Consider the following 22,147-nt stretch of genomic DNA (forward strand, 5'->3'; position numbering starts at 1 on the left):
ATTTATAATCCTTTGGGTATATACCCAGTAATGGGATTGCTGGGTCAAATGGTATTTCTAGTTCTAGATCCCTGAGGAATAACCACACTGTCTTCCACAATGGTTGAACTAGTTTACACTCCCACCAACAGTGTAAAAGTCTTCCTATTTCTCCACATCCTCTCCAGCACCTGTTGTTTCCTGACTTTTTAATGATCGCCATTCTAACTGGTATGAGATGGTATCTCATTGTGGTTTTGATTTGCATTTCTCTGATGGCCAGTGATGATGTGCATTTTTTCATGACTTTTAATTAATGGAGCTACGATGAATCTCACATAAGTTCATGGTCATAGAAGTGACTTATGTGTCCTCACTGTCTCCATTTCCTCACCCTCAATTCTCTCTTGAGATCACTGCAGACTGGCTTTTGTCCTCACACCTCACTGTGTCCAGCTCACGAACATCTCCCTGCTGCTGAATCCAATGGTTACTTTTCATCCTCTGTCTTTGACACAACTGATGCTCCCTCCTTTTTTCCATGTGAGTTTAGGATGCTACCATTCCTGATTCTTCTACGGCACTGGCCACTTCTCATCTACTCAGCTGACAACTCATCTTCCCCACATTTATGTGTTGGAGGGCCCCAGGCCTCATTCTTTGGCCTCTTCTCATCTATGCTCACTCCTGGGTGATCTCCTCCAGTCCCATGGCTTTAGGTCAAGTGTACACGCCGATGGCTCCTATAATTCTATCTGCAGTCCAGTCTTCCCTGAGTGCTTACTCACAAATCCCGTGCTGCTTTGGCAGGGACAGATGCATGTCTAAAATACCTAATAAGCCTCTTGAATTCAACGTGCCTAAAATAGGAACTCTTCATTTTGCCCTAATTTCATCCTATCAAAATTGCTTCCTCCATGGGCTTCTCCATTTCCAAAACCAGTACCAGTTATTCAAGTGAGCGAGCTGAGAGTATCCGTGATTCTTCTCTCCACATCACATCGGTCCATCAATAAGTTCTACTAGGGGGCCCTCAGGATGCATCCTAAATCTGGCCTCTTCTCACACTCCCATCAGGACTGTCCTAGTCCCAGCCCAGGCCCCCTTGTCTCTCCCTGATCTCCTTAGGTGGCCCCTGCCTGTCTCCCACTTCCACCCTTGCCCCACTAGGGTCTGTTCACCAGAGTGATCTCTTACAAAGAGACATCAAGTATGTCAATCCCCTGTCGAAACTCTCCAACAGCTTTCCATGACAACCTAACTAAAACAGAGACATACAGGATCCTATGTGATTATGCCACTGCCAGTGTCACCGTTCTCGCCTCCTTCCTCCCTCCATCGCCCGCTCAGCTTCAGCTGTGCCAGGGCTGAAGAGATCCCACTCCAGGACTCCTGCATTTGTGGTGTCTACCCGGAGCTCTTTTTTTCTGTGCATTTTTACATGCTTGCCCGTTCACTTCATTCAGCTCAAATCTTACCACTACAAAGAGGCCTCGCCTGATTCCCCTATCTAAGGTAATCTCTTTTTCCTCAAGCTGCCCTAACCTGTATGCTTATTTTTCTATGGAGTGCTCATCTCCACCTAAAGTTGTATTATGTGTGTGTGTGTGTATGTGTGCATTTGTTTACTTATTATTCAAAGCCTTCACTCGGAGGTAAAGTCTGTGAAGACGTGGGCTGGGTCTTGTTTACAGTTGCATCTCCAGTGTCTAAAAAAGTGCTAAGTACGCAGTAGTCACTCAAACATGTGTTAAACGAATTCACAATAATTACCTACTTCAAAGAGTCAATGTAAGAATTTGAGGCAGTGATGGTTCTGAAATCCTTAGTACGGTGCCTGGCACACAGTAGGACATCGATAAATGTTAGCTCTTCCCATTGTATAACAAATCCTCTTAGAGTGAGGATGCCCTTCACATTGCCACAGCTACCGCACCTTTCAGATGGAGGGCCCCGTGGTCTCTCAGAGATCTTCTGGGCCAGGCCCCCGTGGGGCTGCGTGTGCTGGGCCTCCAGTTCTAAAAGACCACAGTGCACCCCTTATCAGATGTTTGTGTTTAGACTCTGAAGGGGGCAAATAACTCTAGTTCCTTTGACAACATTTTGGGCTCTGCCACCATTTTATTATGTGAGCAAACATTTGATAGCTGGGAAGCCCATCCCTAATGACAGGTCATAGAATCTCACTGGCGTCTCCTTATCTGCCCTTCTTGTTTGCTCTTCTATTGAAACCTGCAAGGTCACAAGCCGTTTTCTCTCTCCTCCACCTGAAATCTGAAAATTGGAAAAAGGCTGATAGTGGGAAGTAAAGAGACTTGAGAGTGGGGGTGGGCCAGGGGAGGAAGAGGAGGCAAAGGGTATCAGAGGACCCTGACCAACGTCTCAGGAATGTAGAAGGATCAGAAGCCTGTCTCCTCACATGCACACACTGCTCAGCTTCACTCTTTTTTTTTTTTTTTTTTTTTTTGTGAGACCGAGTCTTGCTCTATTGCCCAGGCTGGAGTGCAGGAGCGTAATATCGGCTCACCACAACCTCCACCTCCCAGGTTCAAGCAATTCTCCTGCCTCAGCCTCCCAAGTAGCTGGGACTACAGGTGCGCACCACCATGCCCAGCTAATTTTTGTATTTTTAGTAGGGACGGGGTTTCACTATGTTAGCCAGTCTGGTCTCGATCTCCTGACCTCATGATTCATCCGCCTTGGCCTCTCACGGTGCTGGGATTATAGGTGTGAGCCACCGCGCCCGGCCTTCAGCCCCACTCTTAAGAGCACTGAGGAGCAGCACGGGCTTGGGCTGAAGAACCCCATGTTAATAATAACAGTTGTGCCAAGGACCACTCTCAGGACTCCGCAGGTGTTGACTCGTCGAATCACACAACAACTCCCATTTTATAGGGGAAGAAACTGAGGCACACAGAGAGTAACTTGTCCAAGAGCACGAAACTTAGTAGAAGGCTCCTCACCTCCAAGCATGATTGAAAGAGCACACTCTGAGTGGTCACCTAGACAGCTAGTTTGAGGCTGTGGCTCCACACTCTCCTAGTTCTTAAACCTTGGATAATTCACTGACTCTTTTAGCCTTGTTTTCCCAATCTGTCAAATAGACATAATGGTATCCTCATATAGGGTTATGGTTGCAGCACTGATCAATGTGGTAACAGTGGCCTTTAGTAGTATTTGTAGGCGTAAGTGTGTGTGTGTGTGTGTGTGTGTGTGTGTGTGTGTGTTTGGGGGGGATCTTGAGAGAATAAGCCACTAAGTCAAAGGCAGAACCTTAGATGCCAACAAAAGCAAAAGGGAAGGAGGAGACACAGGGAGACAGAAAGACTCCCCAGAAGTGAAAAGGAGAGCAGGGACGCTCCATGACGGTTCAGATGAATAAGGCCCGGGCCCTGGAGGGCGAGGCTGCCCTGAGTTGGGTGAGGTGGCTTCTCTTGAGGGCTTCTCCAGCCATTCTGGGGTCTCCTGCCCTGGTCCACCCACAAGGATGGCATCAGAGGCCTTCAGCCTTTGGATCCTTTCCCTGGTCCTCTGAGTTTCTTATGCCAAAGTAAGAAACCTGTAGAAAGCACTTTGCCATTTGCAAAGCTCCTTCCTGATGAGTAGTTTGAGTGGTCATTTTCTCATGTGCTTTCTGGCCTTGCGGCCCTAGGTGAGCAGCACTGGCACACCCTGGGAACTTGTTAGAAATACAGACTCTTAGGCCCACCGCAGGCCTACAAGTCAGAATTAAACCAGAATCCACATTTTCACAGGCTCTCTGGTACTTGTGGGTCCATTAAAGTTTGAGAAGCATTAGTATAGGAGACCTCAGCTCTTAGAGGTCTTAGGAAGAGACCCTTGCTTCCACGAGAGGCAAGAGCTCACCATCCAGCTGCCTTTTCAAGCACACTGAGCACTCAATAAATGCCACTGTCACAGAAAGAGGGGCCCAACTTCAGGATTAAGGTCAGCAAGTTAGGACTATTTCAAGGTCCTCAACAATTCACTTCTCTCTTCTGAAGTGGCCAGGAAAGCCGGCTCCCAGGTTTTCCTGCAGGAAGTGTGCCTCAGCATGAAAACTGCAGAACTGAGCAGACACGAGGCCCCCAGCCCTCCACCTGCTGCCCTTTGCTGGTTGAGTTGGGCATCAGCTCCCTTAGAGAAGCCAAACTAATAGCCCATGTCCCTGCCAAATGACATAGCTGAGCACTCTCCCTCCTCTCTCTCTGCAGTGTCCTCTGCAAGCCTGGTGATGCCTACACATCACTTACTTTGTGCGCAGCAACAAGGACCATGTTTTCCACACCATCAGCCTCTGGGCAGCTGTCGTGGAAAAGCCCAGTGACCTGACAAGCACCTGCGAGAGGTCCCTGCTTACCCGACGGACGTCCTGCTGGCACCTCAGACAATCCACTCTCAGGAGGCGCATCCTGAAGCCCAGCTTCCCTTCTATGCAGTATTGCCACGATGCCTCTCCCACGATGTCAAGAACTCCTGTCTGTCCTGGAGGTGGGAGACAAGGAACCGCCGAAGAGGAAGCAAGAAAGCCGTACTGTCTACGTTGTGATCCTTCACCGAACAAACTGATGCGAAAACTTGAATCTGTTACTGAAACGAGGAGAGGAGGACACGTGCTATTGAACTGAGCCAAACACACTGTAAATATCTGCAGACTCCCTCCCCTGCCCCCATCCCAAATGATCTTGAGATTTCTTTTAAAGAAGTAAATTTGTCTAATGGCTGTAAACTATAAACTACTGTAATTAAGTGCAATTTCCCCTCTGTGTCCTCTCCCCTCTGCCTTGTATATAATACTAAAGTGTCTAATAGTTTTCTTTGTAAAGGTCAGAGTCAAAATTTCAAAAGTGATCTGTCCCCTCTCTCTTCCTTCATGGAGAAACACCCTAAGTGGGAAGTGAAGCCCCTTGTCCCCTCCCTCGGGTCTGGACACTCATGGGGATGGCATACCTTAGACTAACTACCAGCTAACTCCAGTCTCCTGACATTAAGACACACCTCTGCATCCCTGGAGGGACTGAACGTAGTGTGTCAGAGTAACATGCCAGCTTCCTGTGGGCCAGGAGTTCAGTCGCGCACTCCCTAAGAAGCCCCAGGGCAGGGAAACTGGCTGTTTGATGGCAGAAGAAAAAGTTGCAGTCTCAGAAAGCCTTCCATTAAAACAATTTATTTTATCACTACCCAGAGCCTCATATTTCTGTCTCTGATACTTTCCCTGCCATGGTTCCACCAGGGACCCCTGGCCTCTGGTCTCCTTGGAATATTCTGTGTACTCCACTGGGATCATGTAGTGTGTCATCTAGGGGTGTAGAGAGGTGAGTGGCCTTCTCTTGTCATCACGTTCCCGGTGACTTTGTGTAGGCTTTACTGCTAATTGAGGTAAAGGAGAGTTGATTTCCCCAGTAAGACTCCACAAGTCACTCCGAGGGAATCTGGCTGGAGCAGAAGCCAGATTCCCTCCCTTTTCTTCCCTGCAACTCACAGGGGTAAAGTCATAGAGCCAACTCCTGGTGGGTGACCTGTGTGATAGAAACAGACAAAAAGTAGGATGAACAAAAACCCTGCGGGTAAATTGTTTAGCCTCATTGAAAGCATTAATTCCAGCTTTTCTTCCTGCCCTCCTTTTCCTTCCCTTAGAGCTCTCAGTCACTAAGTGATTGGGCTCTTGTGGACATCACCTCTTGCCCAAGATTCTCTCTCTGGCGGGGATGCTAAGGAATACAAATAGTCCAAACAGTAAAAAGCCAAAGGCCCAGAGACTCCACCAGCGGGGACTTTACCACAAATAATTCAGTGCTGACTCCAGGAGAAAGGAAGATGGACCTGTCTTCTTTGCTGTTTTCTTTTTTGCCAAACAGCATGGGCCTACCGGCCTGTGGTTCTTCACTTTTAGGCAGAGCATGTCCCAGTGGAAGTGGAAGCAAAGATTGTGCTAATCAGGCCATGAGTGATGGATTTTTTTCAAAATCCCATTGTAGTGGGAGATTCAATTTTCAGTGAGCTGGGCAAATTTACTGAGTGCCTACTCTGTGGCCAGAGCAGGAATGGATAGATATGGACATACTGACTTTAATTGATTCCTAGCTCCCCCTAACAGTATAATTTGGATTGAAACAGTCAAGAGAAAAATTCATGACTGGGTTGAGGAGGGCTGAGGACAAGGCCAAGCGCTACGTATGGAGAGAGGCCAAGATCCCCTTTCATTAGTTGAGCTGTCCTGTTGGATGGCTCCTGTGAGCTCCGGGAAGGGGAAAGGAACACCGGCCTCAAGCTCCAGCCCCAATTGAAGCCCTATATCTGGACTCGTGTTGTTTCTGGAAAAGTAAGCATCTGCTTTTGGTAGATTTTAGATCTTGCATTTAGACGCTGAAAACCCAGAAGGTCGTATTTATCTAACAGGTCCTCTGGACAGAGGTGTAGATGGAAGAGAGGGAGGATGGCTGGGTTGGGGACAGTCTCTAGAGAGTTTTCCTCACCAAATCCTGTTTGAACCAAGATATGTAGACAGCTGACCCTGGCAACTGGAAGCCGCAAGGATGGTTAGCTTCACCTTTCTAAATCAAACAGGGACCTCCCTCCACTGGCTATACAAGGGCCAAGGGGAATCACGCACTCTGAGGATTCACTGGCAAGCTTCAACCCCCACACCTTCCTCCCACCACCTGATGGACCAACCATCTCCAGGGCCTTTTCATACCCTGACCCCAGGCTACACAGACAGACGGTTCCATTTTTATCAGAGCCAGCCGTCACTTTCTAGGTGAGCCTGGGGAAGGCAAATTTCATTTTAACATCCATGGATAGGAAATAAAATCAGTACTGAAAACCTGCCTTAAACTGTATTAAACTTCTCCACGCTAACCAGTTACGGGGTATTCTGCCTAGGCAGAGATACTGCAGTGTAAGCTGCTGAATTCAGGTAGATAAGAAAGAAGACAATGCAGACAGTCAGGGAATCTGAGCTCTTAGCCCACAGTTGGGGGCAAGTCTTTGAATTATCTTTGGAGCCAGAATTCCTTGATTAGAATCTCCAACTCCACCATTTAACCTCCCTGGTCCTTAGTGTCCTGCTATGTGAAGCTGGAATGATAATGGTAGTACCTACTTTATAAGGTTGTTTGAGAAGTAAGAGGGTTAATATATGTTAAACACATAGAACTGTATATACAATGGGTATTGTGTGTTAATATCATCTCATCCCAGAGTGCCTTCTCCTGTAGTCTTGTGTAGTCTTCTGGGTTTGGTTGACATTTTCAGATAACTTCATCACCAACTTGACGTTTGGTTAAAAAAAAAAAAAACTGCCCATAATTGGTAACGTGTTTTTGTTCATTTGTATGGTATATGGCAAATCTCAGTGGTAAACCAAGGCTGAGTCGGGAAGGAGGGGCCTGAGGAGAAGAGAAGGGCTTCACTGGGGAGAGTCTTTGTCCTCCTTAGGAAAAGAAGAAGATAGAACATGATGATCTTACATGAGTGGGAGGGCCACAGAGAGCACTGGGAAGATGGAACTAAAAGTGGCTTCGTGTTCTAAAAAGTGGGTTGCGGATCATGGAGGATTCCAGTGAGCAAGGAAGAGTGAGGGTCAGGAAGAGGTGGGAGCTAACTTCTGTCCCAGGAAAATCAGGATCAGTGTGTCCCCTTTGACTTAGGAATTAATTCAAACACGCCATCCAAAGCTGCTCTAGAAAATGAGATATGACATATCCATGTCTTCACACTTCAAACACATCCCAACAGCATCACACAGGCTGAATATTTATGAGAAATTGCAATCAGCTGAACCAAGTGCCTGTTAGGTCCCTCCTCCCCAACCCCCTCCCTCCTCCTCTTCTGCTGGGTGCAGAGGTCATTCTAACCGGACAAATACTGGATTGTCTGCTGAGATTTATAACATGACTGTTTTACAAATGAATCTTTAGAGTGTGTAGGACTTTGCACGTGCCTGGATGAACATTCCCTTTTCCTGGATGCATGCCTATAGAGAAAACACTTTCGCAGGGAGAACCCACAAAGCAAATATGAGGGGGATAACATCAAAAGCAGGAAACACTAAAGCAGGCTTCACACAATCTGCATATGTACGTTTATGCCAACAGATCACGCAACACAAAAACAAGATGTTTCTTTCTGCCATCTTTTATTTTTTCACCAGATACACACAGTTATATTCCCCAAAGACAGATTTCTTTCCTGTGCTATATTGTCTTGACATCATTAATGAACTGATATATTAAATTATCCCCAATTAATTATGAAGGTTGAAGGTAATAAATGGATAAAGCTAATTTTTTAAAAAGACCAAAAAATACCAGTATAAGGAAAACATGTCAGATTTCCTGAGCCATTACAAGATCTTCTGTATATATCTTTGCTTTTGGAAACACATAATCCAAAATATTTCCCCTTCATTTATTCAAGAAATACTTACTGGCACTTGCTGCATGTCAGGCACTATCGTACTAGGCACTGGAGATACATCAGTAGACCAAATACATAAAAATCCTTACCTTCATGAACCCTATATTCTAGTCATGGAGATAGCAAATAAATATGTGAATATGTGTATGTGTATGTGTGTGTGTCAGATGATTTAAAAAATCAATGTAAATTATAGCAGGTAAAGGAGATACTGGGGGGAGCCATCTATTTTTATTTAGTTAGTTTTAATTTTTTTTGAGACAGAGTCTCACTCTGTGGCCCAGACTGGAGTACAGTGACGTGATATCAGCTCACTGCAACCTCTGCCTCCCTGGTTCAAGCAATTCTCCTGCCTCAGCCTCCTGAGTAGCTAGAACTACAGGCACATGTCACCATGCCCAGCTAATTTTTGTATTTTTCAGTAGAGACAGGGTTTCGCCATGTTGGCCAGGCTGGTCTGGAACTCCTGACCTCAGGTGATCTGCCCGCCTTGGCCTCCATAAGTGCTGGGATTACAGGCGTGAGCCACTGTGCGCAGCCTGGTAGCTATTTTAAACAGGATGGACAAGGAAGAAGAGAGTGGCCACAGAGAACGTGACATCTGAGAGCCCCAAGGTTGCTGAGTGAGCCACGTGGACATCTGGGAGGAGAGCATTCCAGGCAGAGGGAGCAGCAAGTGCAAAGGCCCTGAGGCAGGAAAGAAACGTATATCAGAGCAGCTAGAGCAGAGAGAGAGGGAAAGTTCTGGTTCACAGAGGTAAGCAGGTGCAGGGGCATGACGACAAACGGCCTTGTGGCCATTTGTAAGGACTTCTGCCAACTGCTGTAAGAACTTTGCCTTTTACTTTGTGTGAGCTGGGAGCCAGCAGAGAATTTTGAATACAGCAAGGCTAAGATATGACTTATGTTTTAAAAGGATCCCTCTGACTGCTGAGCTTTTGGGGAAGGGCATGCCAAGAGTGCCAGCAAAGAGACTATCGGGAAGTTGTTGCCATAATCTAAGCATGGGTGATGAGAGGTGATCTGATTGTGTATTTTGAAGGTAGAGGATTTGAAGATGCCAGGATTTCCTGATGGTTTAGGTGTGGAATGTGAGAAAGAGAGTGATCAAAAATAATTCCAAGATTTGGGCCCTAAACAAAGTAGGAAATAGGAATTAGTGTTGTCAGCCAGTTGTGGTGGCTCACACCCATAATCTCAGCACTTTGGGAGGCCAAGGCAAGAGGATCTTTTGAATCTTGGAGTTTGTGACCAGCCTGGGCAACATAGCAAGACTTTGTCTCTACTAAAAATTTTAAAAATCCAGGTATGGTGGCGTGCACCTATGGTGCCAGCTACTCAGGAAGCTAAGGCAAGAGGATTGCTTGAGGAGGTCAAGGCTGCAGTGAGCCAAGATTGCACCACTGCACTCCAGCCTTGGCAACAGAGCAAGACCCTGTCTCAAAAAATAAATAAACAAATAATAAAAAATGAAAATTTAAAAATCTCTGCTGCTGTAGAAAGCGAAAAACAATGTTACACAAACATATGCTCTATCTTGGTTATTCTTTAAAGTGGTACCTTAGGAAGCATCTTAGTAGTATGTTATGCTGTGATGTGATATTATCATATCCCTAATATGATGTCAGGCTCTTCACATCCCTAATATGATCCCTAAATGATGTCAACCAAATGACATTCATTTGGTTGATGTATTAGTCTGCTCTCACACTGCTATAAAGACATACCTGAGACTGGATAATTTATAAAGAAAAGAGGTTTAATCAACTCACGGTTATGTGGGCTGTACAGGTTTCTGCTTCTGGGAGGCCTCAGGAAACTTACTATGATGGTGGAAGGTGAAGCAGAAGCAAGCACGTCCTACATGGCAGGCAGGAGGAAGAGAGAGAAGGGGGAGGTGCCACACACTTTCAACTGACTAGATCTCATGAGAACCCTAGCCACGAGACGGCACTGGGGGATGATGCTAAAACCATTAGAAACCACCCCCATGATCCAATCACCTCCCACCAGGCCCCACCTCCAACATTGGGATTTACAATTTGACATGAGATTTGGTTGGGGACACAGAGCCAAACCACATTAGTCAACAAGTGTTTATTGAGTGCTTACTATATGCTACATACTCCATCCTCGAGGCATGGGAAGAAAAGCAGTTTAAAAAAGGTCACTTCTCTATGGGGTTTACATTCAACTGGGAGGGAGCCAACAAGAACTAAACAATATACTAAATGTATACTAAATAAACAAATATATGGGTGTTGATACATACTAGAAAGAAAAAGAAAGCAGAGAAAGGTGAAAGGGGAGGGTGGCGAAAGAGGTGGATTCATATTTGCATGGGTATCTTTACTTTGCTTTCTAAGATAGGATTTCTTTTGGGCATCCTGACCAAAAAGATAACTGAGTGAATATTTCTGAATCACCTGCACTGCCTGCTGAAGACTTCGTTTCCCTACTGCTTCCTCCTTTAGGAGATTCTGTCAGTTCCCCCTTGCTGCTGTAACAAATTACCAAAAATGTGGTGGCTTTAAATAACAGAAATTTATTCTCTTACAGTTCTGGAGGCCAGAAGTCCAAAATCAGTATCACTGGACCAAAATCAGGCTGTCAACAGGCTGTCACTCACTCCAGAAGCTTGAAATTTAGGAGAATCTTACCTGGATTCTTCCAGCCTCTATTGGCTGTCAGCAGTTCTTGGCTTGTGGCCACATCACTCCTATCTCTGCCTCCATGGTCACATTGCCCTCTATTCTGTGTCAAATCTCCCTCTTCCTCCCTCTTATAAGGATACATGTGATTGTATTCACAGCCCACTGTGTTGCTTAGGATAATCTTCCTTAATCATATCAGAAAGACCCTTTTTCCTTTTCATGTATCATTTACAGGATGGAGGGATTAGGACCTGATATCTTTGGGGGTCATTATTCAGCCTAATACAGAGACTTCATCACAAACCCACACATTCAAAGCTAAAAAAGAGAACTTAAGGTGATACTTTCTTTTGTACAACTTTTTCCATTATAATTCAGCATTATTTTCAAAAAATAGGTTGTCTTGTCCAGGAAACATGGATGGTAACAAGAAAGACACCTGTTTCTTAATCATTACAAAATCTACTTTCAGGAACCACACTTTGGGGCACTTGAATCAATAAGTCAACGAAAAACTTAAGCATGTTGCTCATGTTTGTATCATGGAGACAAAACAATAGTTCGCCACTGTAGTTAGGGTTAACCATTTATCTACTCATTTGTTCATCTAGTAAATATTTACTGCTGCCGCATAGAGTTATGGTTAAGAGCTCAGAGTAAGGAGTCATTCAAATCTGATTTCAAACCCTGACTCTACCACTTACTAGCTGTGAGATCTTTGGAAGGCAACTTAACCTGTCTGAATGTTTCCTTCCCTGAAAATGGGGTTGTCTGGGGATTACATGAGATAGAAGATGCATAAAGTCCTTTGCCTGGTACATAAGAAGGTGCTCAATAAATGTTCATCATTAGTATCCAATTCAGGAATACAACATGAGACAGCACAATGGGCCCCTTCCCTACTGTCACTGTCTTCCTCCCACCAGAATATAGGTTTTGTGAGAACAGGGATGTGGTGTTTTGTTCACTGGTTTGTCCCCAGCTTCTGGTACCTGACACCCATTGGCACTTGGTAAATATTCTCTGAATAAATGAAAGTGTGTATGTGTATCATGGAGTTTACTAGTTTTGTGTTTGGAAAATGACCCCAATACACACCTCCCACCACCACTATCACCATCACTCCCTGGGGCCTCCCAAGATTCAAAGGAAGAAGCAAGTCATTGGTATGACTTCTATCACTGGGGATAAGGAGAAAGAAGAGATGAAAATGGTAGTCCTGGGTGGTGGTTTATGACTAGTGTATTACTATGGATAGTTGGAAGTGTAACTTGTTTAGTACTAAACTAAAAGTGAAAGTTAAAATAATTGAGAGAGCTAAAGAAAAACAGGCCACCTCTCAAACTCATTTCAGCTTCGAGCTGGCACTAAAAGGCGGGGAAAACCCAGTACTTATGCCTACCCATGGGTCCAATTTCTGTGTACCATCTGCAAATACTCCTACTATTCACAGAAAGAAAATCAGATTGCAAACTTCTTAAGGACAAAGACCTTACGTTATGCTTACCAGCCTAACCCAGGTTCTTCATTCCTTTGACTATATTCTTCGTACATTTTCAATATGCAAAGCACGTAAGTGTGGTAGGGAGACACCGCACTTGAGTGTGAGTGCTCATTCATTCAACAAACCTCTTTTGCACACTGACTTTGAGTCAGGCATGGTAGTGGGTGGTGGGGATTCTAAAATGCCCTGAAGGAGTTCCCAGCCTGGCTGGGGAGACAGACAACTTAGCAAGTGATTTCAATTACAGGGTGTAGGTTTTAGAAGGCGTACTGACAGGACAATAGAGGAAGTTCTGCTTGGATGGCAATCAGAGAAGGTTCCTTGGTAGATATGTAAACTGTGTCGTGAAGAATGAGTGACAGTTCACCAGGTGAATGGGGAGCAGAGGATAGCAGAGGAGGCATTCCAGGCTAAAGACCCACAAGGCAAAACGAATGTCTAAATCAGTGAGTTCATGGTGTTTCAGTCCAAATCTTCTTTCCTCACTGATTCCCCCAACCCAGCTCTGCATGCCTGAGACCCCTGCCTGAACTTCTCTTGCCCTGGCTCTGTAAATCATGATCTGACAGAGTGAAATGTGCTCTCCAGGCTGCAGGGTGTCAGGTCAAGGTAATGGGTCGCTGGTCAGCCGGTGCCCCAGCAGAATGAACCATGGCCTGAGAATCAAATATGTAGCCCCCACATCTCAGATGAGCAGAGGTGGGGCATAGAGTAAAGCATGTGATGTTTACGTTCAGAAGCTGCAAAGCCACTAGCTTGCGAAGTGTCATTACATCTGCAGGTGGAATTTTCCTGTTACTCAAGGTCTCCTAATCGGGCTCTGATTGGTTTCTGGGGAATTGTTTTATGACCCAGAGCCAGGCAGCGATAGATAGGAGATGTGGTTTGGTGGGCAGCAGTTTACAAGGCAGGAAATTGCTTCACTGGGCACAACCATTCGTAAGAAACACCTCTGGGAAAAGGAGACCCGGGATCCTGGCAGGTCCGCCCCTGGCCATCTGTTTACATCAGCAGCAACCCACGTTCCTGGTTACACAATGTGGCAGCGTCATTTTGACTGGGGGATCTTTGCCCCTTGGAAGAATAAACACATTCCTCACTCTCAATAGAATTAGCAGACCTCACAGACTTTTCAGTGACTCTCCTGGAGGCCTTAATGTCATAGGAAGGTGACTCTAAACATGATTAGCTGTACAACCTCACTCATTCCAAATTCAGTTGAATTTTCCTTTAAGGACAGTGAAGGCTTAGATGATGATACTCCAAAGACGAAGGGTGGAAGTGACAACACGTTGTCAGGATTGTCAGTTGCCAAAGCCATGCCAAGTTTCTTAGGAACAATCCATTAGGGCCAGGCACGGTGGCTCATGCCTGTAATCCCAGCACTTTGGGAGGCTGAGGCGGGCAGATCATTTGAGGTCAGGAGTTCAAGACCAGCCTGAATAACATGGTGAAACCCTGTCTCTACTAAAAACACGAAAAAACAAAATTAGCTGGGCGCAGTGGCGTGCTCCTGCAATCCCAGCTACTCAGGAGGCTGAGGCAAGAGAATCCACTTGAACTCAGGAGGCAGAGGTTGCAGTGAGCTGAGATCATGCCACTGCATTCCAGCCTGGGCAACACAGCAAGACTCTATCTCAAAACAAACAAACAAACAAACAAACACAGGATAAATTCATTCACTGGCTTAGGGGTCGCTGGTCAGTCTGGGTAGGAGGAGGCAGGGCTGTGGGTTGTTTGGATACATTGCCCGCATTTCCCTTGTCCCATCAGCTCTGCGGTTCCTTAGCTGAGTTCTAGAGTCCAGAGTTTTTAGCACCTAGAGCCATCAAATCCGCATGCGCCATGGGAAGGAAAGATAAGGGGCAGTGGCAGAGTCTCCAGAACCATAGCTACTCGGGAGGCTGAGGTGGAAGGATCGCTTGAACCCAGGAGGCGGAGGTTGCATTAAGCTAAGATCATGCCACTGCACTCCTGCCTAGGTGACAAAGTGAGACCCTGTATTAAAAGAGTCATGCCCCAAAGTTTCCTCATCCCCACCCTATTTGTAAACTCCATCTCACTCCCATCCTGGAGAGATGAGCTTCATTCACCTCCCAAAGATACACCTCTCAGGTTCTGTATCTTTGAAATGGAGAGAATCATGGCACTTAACTTCACACCCCTAATGTGTGGACTAAATGAAATAACAAATTTCCTTACTCTTAAGTGTGTTTGCACACTTAAGGTTTGATGCATTTTCCCTGGGGCAGTTGAGCAGGTGGAGGGACTTGAGGTGAATTTCATTTTATGTTTGTTTTTACTTTCCAGGTGAGGAATCATAGACAATCTATTGTTATCCCTGACTTAGTCCAGGACCTACTAACTGTATTCTTAGGCTATTGGGCAGAACATCCAGGAGCAGTCAGCGGGAGAAAGCCCTGGGCTTGCCCCATCTGAACTTGTTTTGTTTGCTTCTATAGAGATCATTTGTTTAATTTTGTCTCCCACTTGCAAATTCTAAGGGGGGCCCAGACCATGCCATTCTTGCTTACCACTGTGTCTCCAGGACTTCATACAGTGCCTGAAGCATAGTAGGTTCTCCATAAAGACTTGTTGAATGAATAAGAAAATGCATTAATGTGTGAGTGAAAAAAAATGAAGGCATCACACCTCTTTAAAAACTTAAAAAAACACTGATACAGTGAATCCATAACAAACCTGTATGGACTTGGGATCATATAACTTCTCCATTACCAGCTAAAAGGTAGTCTTTTTATCTGGTAAAAAGCAATTGCGTCAGGGAACACTAACTGGGGTATTGTGCTAAAGCTACCAAGGCAGTTGCAAGAACAATCCTTAGACCAGGACCCTTTAGATAGATAATTAGTTCAAGTATCTGCATTAGCTGTTAGTTGTTTTTGTTTTTTTGAAACGGAGTCTCGCTCTGTTGCCCAGGCTGGAGTGCTGTGGTGCGATCTCGGCTCACTGCAACCTCCGCCTCCCGGGTTCAAGCGATTCTCCTGCCTCAGCCTCCCAAGTAGCTTGGATTACAGGCATGTGCCGCCATGCCTAATTTTTGTATTTTTAGTAGAGACGGGGTTTCACCATGTTCGACCAGGCTGTTCTTGAACTCCTGACATCAGGTGATCTGCCCGCCTTGACCTCCCGAAGTGCCCAGATTACAAGCGCAAGCCACCGTACCTGGCCGTGTTAGTTGTTGTGAACTCCCTTCAGGATCCCATGCTCACTGCTGCTTCTTCCCTACTCATTCTCTGTGAAGGAGACTACAAAAAGATGGATGGCCATTGCCCCAGACATCTGGGGAATATGGTCACTGGCCACCTGATCTCCAAACCCTGCTGTAGGGACCAGGATAAGCCCAGAGGTGGAGGGACGGTCCTGTGAGGTCAGACTGAAGGAGTGTGTGACTAGGGCAGCATAGGTCAAATCCAGAAGAGTGTTTCCAGATCAAGGGCAGGGGCCATGCAAGTGTGTTAGAAATCCACTTTGGGGTGGTGCCCTGAATGTGGTCCATTTGGGCCTGATGTCCCAAAAGGCAAGCTTCTCAAACTGGGGTCACAGGACAGGGAGCCAGAGGCTGCAAGAAGTCACAGGAAAGATGGCTCATCTTCCTGGAGTGTCCATTTTATTCAGATAGAAGAAACGTTAACTGCATTTTTCTGTAAAAGCAAACTGTTGGATTATGGTAGAAAACAGAAAATTTAAACGTGCTTTTAAGATAAAACATGGGGCTTCGAAGAAAGTTTCTGTTTGCAGTGATCTAAAACCCCATGACCCTTGTGAAGTGTAAATTCACTCTCTGCCACTAATGGTACTTCACGTGAAAAGCTTCAGAAGTGCTGACTGCAAAGAACCACACAGAAAATGCCACCCATGGACACTGCACCACACTGCCCACACATACACTGCCAGGCCCCCACTCCACACAGTAAAGCTCCCCTCCATGAGACAATGGCATTGGGATGCAACAGCCACTTATATCACATGGGCTGACTCTGTGTCCCCAAGAGATCAACTGGCTGTCCTTCCTCCTGCAGGTTCTCAGAGATATCAGACCCTGTCTGAAAGGAGGAGCTACACCCACAATGTTAATTTCTCTGTTCCCACTGTCCAGCATGATTGGCACAGATGAGGCATTCAATTAATGTGTGTTGGGATGAACTGAACTCCAGATGGATGCCTCCACCTCCTCGTTCCTTCCTCCTGAGGGTGGAGGCAGCTGTGGCCTCAAATCCATAGGCAGCCCAAACCAAATAGTATGGGACACAGCTAACAAGCACAGCTCCAGCTAGGGCGCAGTGGTGGCCAGTTTCACTTCTTTTGTTCCCAGAGCTAAAGGGCTGAAAAATCCATTCCAAGCGAAGATACTAGAAATTACTTTTATTCCCATTTTTGAGAGGAGGATACAAGTCATAAAGGAAAAGGCTCCACATGCTGTTAGTTGGCAAGTTATCAGCTCCACTCTGGAATATACCAAGACCAATGGTGGATAGGTACCTGAGTCTCTGGCATCTGTGGTAAGTTCACTCTGGGCAAATTCACCCAAGACTCCAGGCCTCTGGTTGTCAAAGCAGCTTCCTGGGGTCCCCAGATCCAGCTCTTCCTCTGACCTCCAGGGAAGTGAAGCTTCACCGGGTCTCCCCAACTCCAGCATAAGCCCGAGAGTGGGAATGGTGTCCAATTAACCTTTGTAACTCTACTGCTTAGCAGAGTCTCTGCACATAAGATGCCCTGAAGAAATATGTGCTGGTAATGATGCCACCATTCACCTATAGACATTTGACAAATATGTATGTTCTGTGCAGTCTTTTGGGCCTACGAATTCAATGATGAATCAGAAACAGTCTCTTCCCTTAAGGGGCCATAGCTTAGTAGGGAAGGCTAACAACTGCCAACTGCAATATGGTGTAAACACCATGACAGAGGCCTGTACAGAATAAAGAGGCAGCACGAGGGCCCTCCGGGCAGTGCAGGTGCTGCCTGCTCTCTAGTTGGTGGACTCAGTAGCTTCAAGTGGGGGCTTTTAAAGCCATTGAGGTGGGCTCAGTCTTCTGTAGTTGAAGTCATGGGGGGTGGGGGAGAGGGAGGGTCATGTTTGAAGGTGGGCTTTCACAATCACAGGAATGCCCAGCGTGGGTGGGCCAGAGGGTGACCTTCTCATCACCCTGTAGGAAAGTGAGGCCCAGCTAACACCTGTTGGAACAGGTAACTCCCATTTGCCCATTGTCCTGTGTTTGCAGAGGAGGAGCAGGGAACTCCGGGGAGTAAGAGGGAATGGGTCACAACCAGGTGAGTCTCCTTTTGGCACCACAAGCATTAGCACAGAGATAGGGTGGCTGCCCTGGGCAGGATTTATAACTCCAGATTTCAAGGTCTTATCATAAACAAGCTCTTTCTGAATTGCAACATGTCAGGGGTAGGGGGAGCAGGCAGACAGACACAGACTAGAGAGCGATGTTGGGGGTGGGACGTTAGAATGTGGCTGATAGGGAAGTTGTGGGGGAGAGGTGAAGCTATTCATGGCTAATATTGTATGGAACATGGAACTGGTTTATAATAATGCTTTGCTTCTTATCCCATTCCCGTGGCCCAACCATGAAAGGTAATAAACATGATTTGGAACATAGTGAAATCCTGGGGCAAGGCAAGCCCAGAGAGGCAAGTATTGTTTTACACAGGCTCCTGCTCTCTAGAACTTTCTGCCCCACTCCATGGATTCCTCATCAGTGCATTTTATTGAGTGTGAGTAGGGTGGGTGGGCAATGTCTCTGGTCATTACCTAAGGCTTCTGAACTGTCACCAGGAAATGGCAAATTGCCCACTCATGCTGCTTTGGTGGGGAGAAGGGGTGAAGCATGGGGCAGGAGTCAGGGAGGCACCTGTCAGAGGTGTGACTGGGGACCTCAGGGCAAAGTGGAGAGACCTGCTGTGGCCCCTTAAGGCACCAGTGCTGCCTCTGGATGCCTCTTTCTCTCTTCAAGTCTTCCCTTGACTTTCATTCTCACCAGATGCCAGCTGAATAAAGACAGTGACCAAGGGAAGCCAGCTGAATAAAGACAGTGACCAAGGGAAGCAGCCTACTCTCCAATTGGCCCTGGACCACACTCCTGTAAACCACCTTGAAGGGAGGGGACTAGGTGTCCCCTTCACTGAAGGCCTGTCACTAGCCCTTCTGGACTTGGGCCTGGTCTTCCTTCTGTTCAGACCAGGTGGGATGGCAAGCTCAGCAGGGGCTGAAAGGTGTCCCTCGGAGGACCCCCAGAGCGTGCCTCCCTCCTCCTGCTTCTCCCCAGACATCAAACACACCAGGCCTGGGTAGGCAGGCGGAGTTAACAAACACAGCGAGGCTTGGGAGAGGCTTGGAGGCCTCTCCTTCAGACTCCCAATTCCAGCCTGAGCAAATCCCCCGTGACTTCAAAGCCAGCAGCTTGTTTGCCTGGCCACAGGGCAGCAACAATGCTTTCCCTTTTGACCTAAGAAACCATCCTTGGGGCTAGGCGCGGTCGCTCACACCTGTAATCCCAGCACTTTGGGAAGCTGAGTTGGATGGATCACCTGAGATCAGGAGTTTGAGACCAGCCCAGGCAACATGCTGAAACCCCAGCTCTACTAAAAATACAAAAATTAGCTGGGCATGGTGGCAGGGACTTGTAATCCTAGCCACCTGGGAAGCTGAGGCAGGACAATCACTTGAAACTGGGAGGCAGAGGGTGCAGTGAACCGAGATCGCACCACTGCACTCTAGCCTGGGCGACAGAGTAAGACTCCATCTCAAATAAATAAATAAATAAGTAAATAAATAAACAAATAAGCTTCCTCGGCATCGTTGCTGGAGGACTGCTGGCCAGGGTGTGGAGTGGAGAGGTCACTGACCTAAACCCTGCTTAGGGGCTCTGAAGTAGGCATTCCTGCCAGCCTGCCCTGCTGATCCAAGACCAGGGGGATGTGTTGGGTAGGCCTGATAGAAACCGTATCCCCACACTCCTGGAAAGACTGACCCAGCCAGGACTCAGGGCAGAGAGAACAGGCCCACCTCAACCCAGCAGGGCATGGCAGGCCACATCAACGCACCCGGGAATGGAGACCACACCATGCACTTGCCGGTCCCCTGACGGCCACCTTTATTTCCAGGGATTCACACCACGAATGTAGCAGTATGTGTGTTTGTCTGTGCCAGGTGCATGTGTGTGCACAGAAGTGTGCACATCCCGGCCGGGCACAGTGGCTCATGCCCGTAATCCCAGCACTTTGGGAAACTGAGGCGGGTGAATCACCTGAGATCAGGAGTTCAAGACCAGCCTGACCAACATGGCAAAACCCTGTCTCCACTAAAAATACAAAATTAGCTGGGTGTGGTGGCGCATGCCTGTAATCCCAGCTACTTGGGAGGCTGAGGCAGGAAAATCACTTGAACCCGGGAGGCGGAGGTTGCAGTGAGCTGATATCGTGCCATTGCACTCCAGCCTGGGTGACAAAGCGAAACTCTGTCAAAAAAAAAAAAAAAAGAGAGAGAAAGAAAAGAAAAGAAAGAAAGAGAAAAGAAAGGAAAGAAAGGAAAGAAAAGAAAGAAAGGAAAGAAAGGAAAGAAAAGAAGGAAATGTGCACATCCCAGCAATCCCAGACATAACCACACAGTTCTTTAGGAACTATGCTCTTGACTCGCATCTTGAAAAAAATAAATCTATGCTTGATCTAAAAGCAAGGCCTCCTATTGCTGCTATCACCAGTTTAAAAAATAAAATATAAGCAAAAGTCAGAGAACTATACATGAGAAGCAGTAACTTAATTCAACCTGTCAGCTCAAGAAATGAAGAAATCTATCTTAGGACAGGAGGCTTACTCACCCTTCAGTTAACTTCTGCGAAGTTGATGATGAAACACTCATACTTTCAGGGATCCTTACATTGAAGTTTAAAAAAAAAAGACCCACATTATAGCATCCAGCACCCAGTGGATCTTCGACAAGATGTTTCGGTAATGATTATGATGATTTTTCCCCTGAAGAAGGGCCCCATGTATTCTCTATCCCATGCAAGAGAGGGTAAGGAGAGTGTCTAAGCTCTTTCTAAAGATTTGGCCTCACCATTATGACAGTGTAGGTTAAGTGCAGGTGTTTGGACACTAAAGTCACCCTGAGCCGGGCTCACATTCTTGATTCTGTCACTTATTCCCTATGTGACCCTGACTACACTAACACTCCGAGCCTACGTTTCCTCATCTGGAAAGGAGCTAAAACCTGCTGGCAGTTCCTGTCCTAAGAAAGTAATCGTGTTCTTGGTGATTATAATAAGAAATCATTTGGCAAAGAACAGCTCATGGACAGAAACCCAGGACTGGGGCTGCACACCCCACACAGATATCCATTGCAGCTCCCTCCACAATTTAGTGAGACAGCGTAAGATAGTGGTTAAGAGCACTGGAGCTGGACTGCATGAGCTCCAATCCCACTCTGACACTTTTAGCTGTATGACCTTGGACAAACACTTAATCTCTGTGCCTCAGTTTCCTCAACTGTAAAACAAAGATAATAACAGTATGTACCACACAGGACTGTTGTCCTTTGGATGAAATGAATTAACATCATGAAATGAGTTCACATCTATAAAGTGCTTGGAACAATGGGTGGCACATTACAAGTGCCACATGTTTGCAGTTTTTATTATTGCATTGTCAACGCTAGATACATACAACACTACCCTTGTGAATACTGCACAGGCAAAGTTACAAGTATTTAGTGAATATGAGGAGCATGTGTTGGGGTGGGGGATGCTTACTGATTCATAAGTATGAGTTTTTGAGCAGGCTAGGCAGAAGGGAGATATGGGTAGCTAGGATTTCAGTCTCAAAAACACACCTCGAAGTTGATTTGTGCTAGTCAGATGGAAGGGTGGATGCCAATCCCACTAAACCAGAAGGTGTGAGACTGAGCTGAGGAGAGCACTCCTCCTGTCCCTTCCTTTCCTGTGGATCTTCCAACATCAAGTAAGGCTTTAAAAAATTCATGAAATGGTTTCATGTAAAAAATTGAGGCTGGACATGGTGGCTCACACCTGCAATCCCAGCACTTTGGGAAGCCGAGGCAGGCGGATTACTTGAGGCCAGGAGTTCAAGACCAGTTTGGTCAACATGGCAAAACCCCGTCTCTACTAAAAATACAAAAATTAGCTGGGTGTGGTGGTGCACGCCTGTAATCCCAGCCACCTGGGAGGCTGAGGCATGAGAATCACTTGAACCCGGGAGGCGGAGGTGCAGTGAGCTGAGATCGTGGCACTGCACTCTAGCCTGGGCGACAGAGCAAGGTTCCATGTCAAAAAAAAAAAGAAATTGAATTTTAATTCTATAGTAAAATCCCAATGTACCAGTGTTCTGAAATTTGAGGACGGTGTTTTATCCTGTCCTGGGACAGCAGTCCTAATGACTTTCCCGACCCCTGACCAAGCAGGTGTTTCCTGGTAACCTGCTGGCAGCCTCCAAGCTGCAGGTGCTGCCCCATTTGTCTCCAAAACAGAGTAGATTTCTGTCCTGGTTCTTTCCCCACAGACTTTGCTCTGTTTTGGAGAGCTCCAAAGTGCTGCAGGAAAGGGTA

The 22,147-nt window shown here is 46.5% G+C and overlaps 1 protein-coding gene across 3 annotated transcripts in view; it reads left to right on the forward strand.

Annotated features, from left to right (window-relative positions):
* The window catches only part of HNF1B (HNF1 homeobox B), a 58,625-nt gene extending 53,466 nt beyond the window's left edge, over positions 1 to 5,159 (forward strand). For all 3 annotated transcript variants that reach the window (XM_011953612.1, XM_011953613.1, XM_011953614.1), the window contains one exon: positions 4,194 to 5,159. In XM_011953612.1, coding sequence (XP_011809002.1) covers positions 4,194 to 4,214 — 21 coding nt within the window. In that variant the 3' untranslated portion in view covers positions 4,215 to 5,159. The remainder of the gene's footprint in view (positions 1 to 4,193) is intronic.
* Positions 5,160 to 22,147: the final 16,988 nt, after the last annotated feature.

The sequence above is a fragment of the Colobus angolensis genome, unplaced genomic scaffold (genome assembly GCF_000951035.1).
Source record: "Colobus angolensis palliatus isolate OR3802 unplaced genomic scaffold, Cang.pa_1.0 Scaffold37, whole genome shotgun sequence".
Classification (NCBI taxonomy): Eukaryota; Metazoa; Chordata; class Mammalia; order Primates; family Cercopithecidae; genus Colobus; species Colobus angolensis.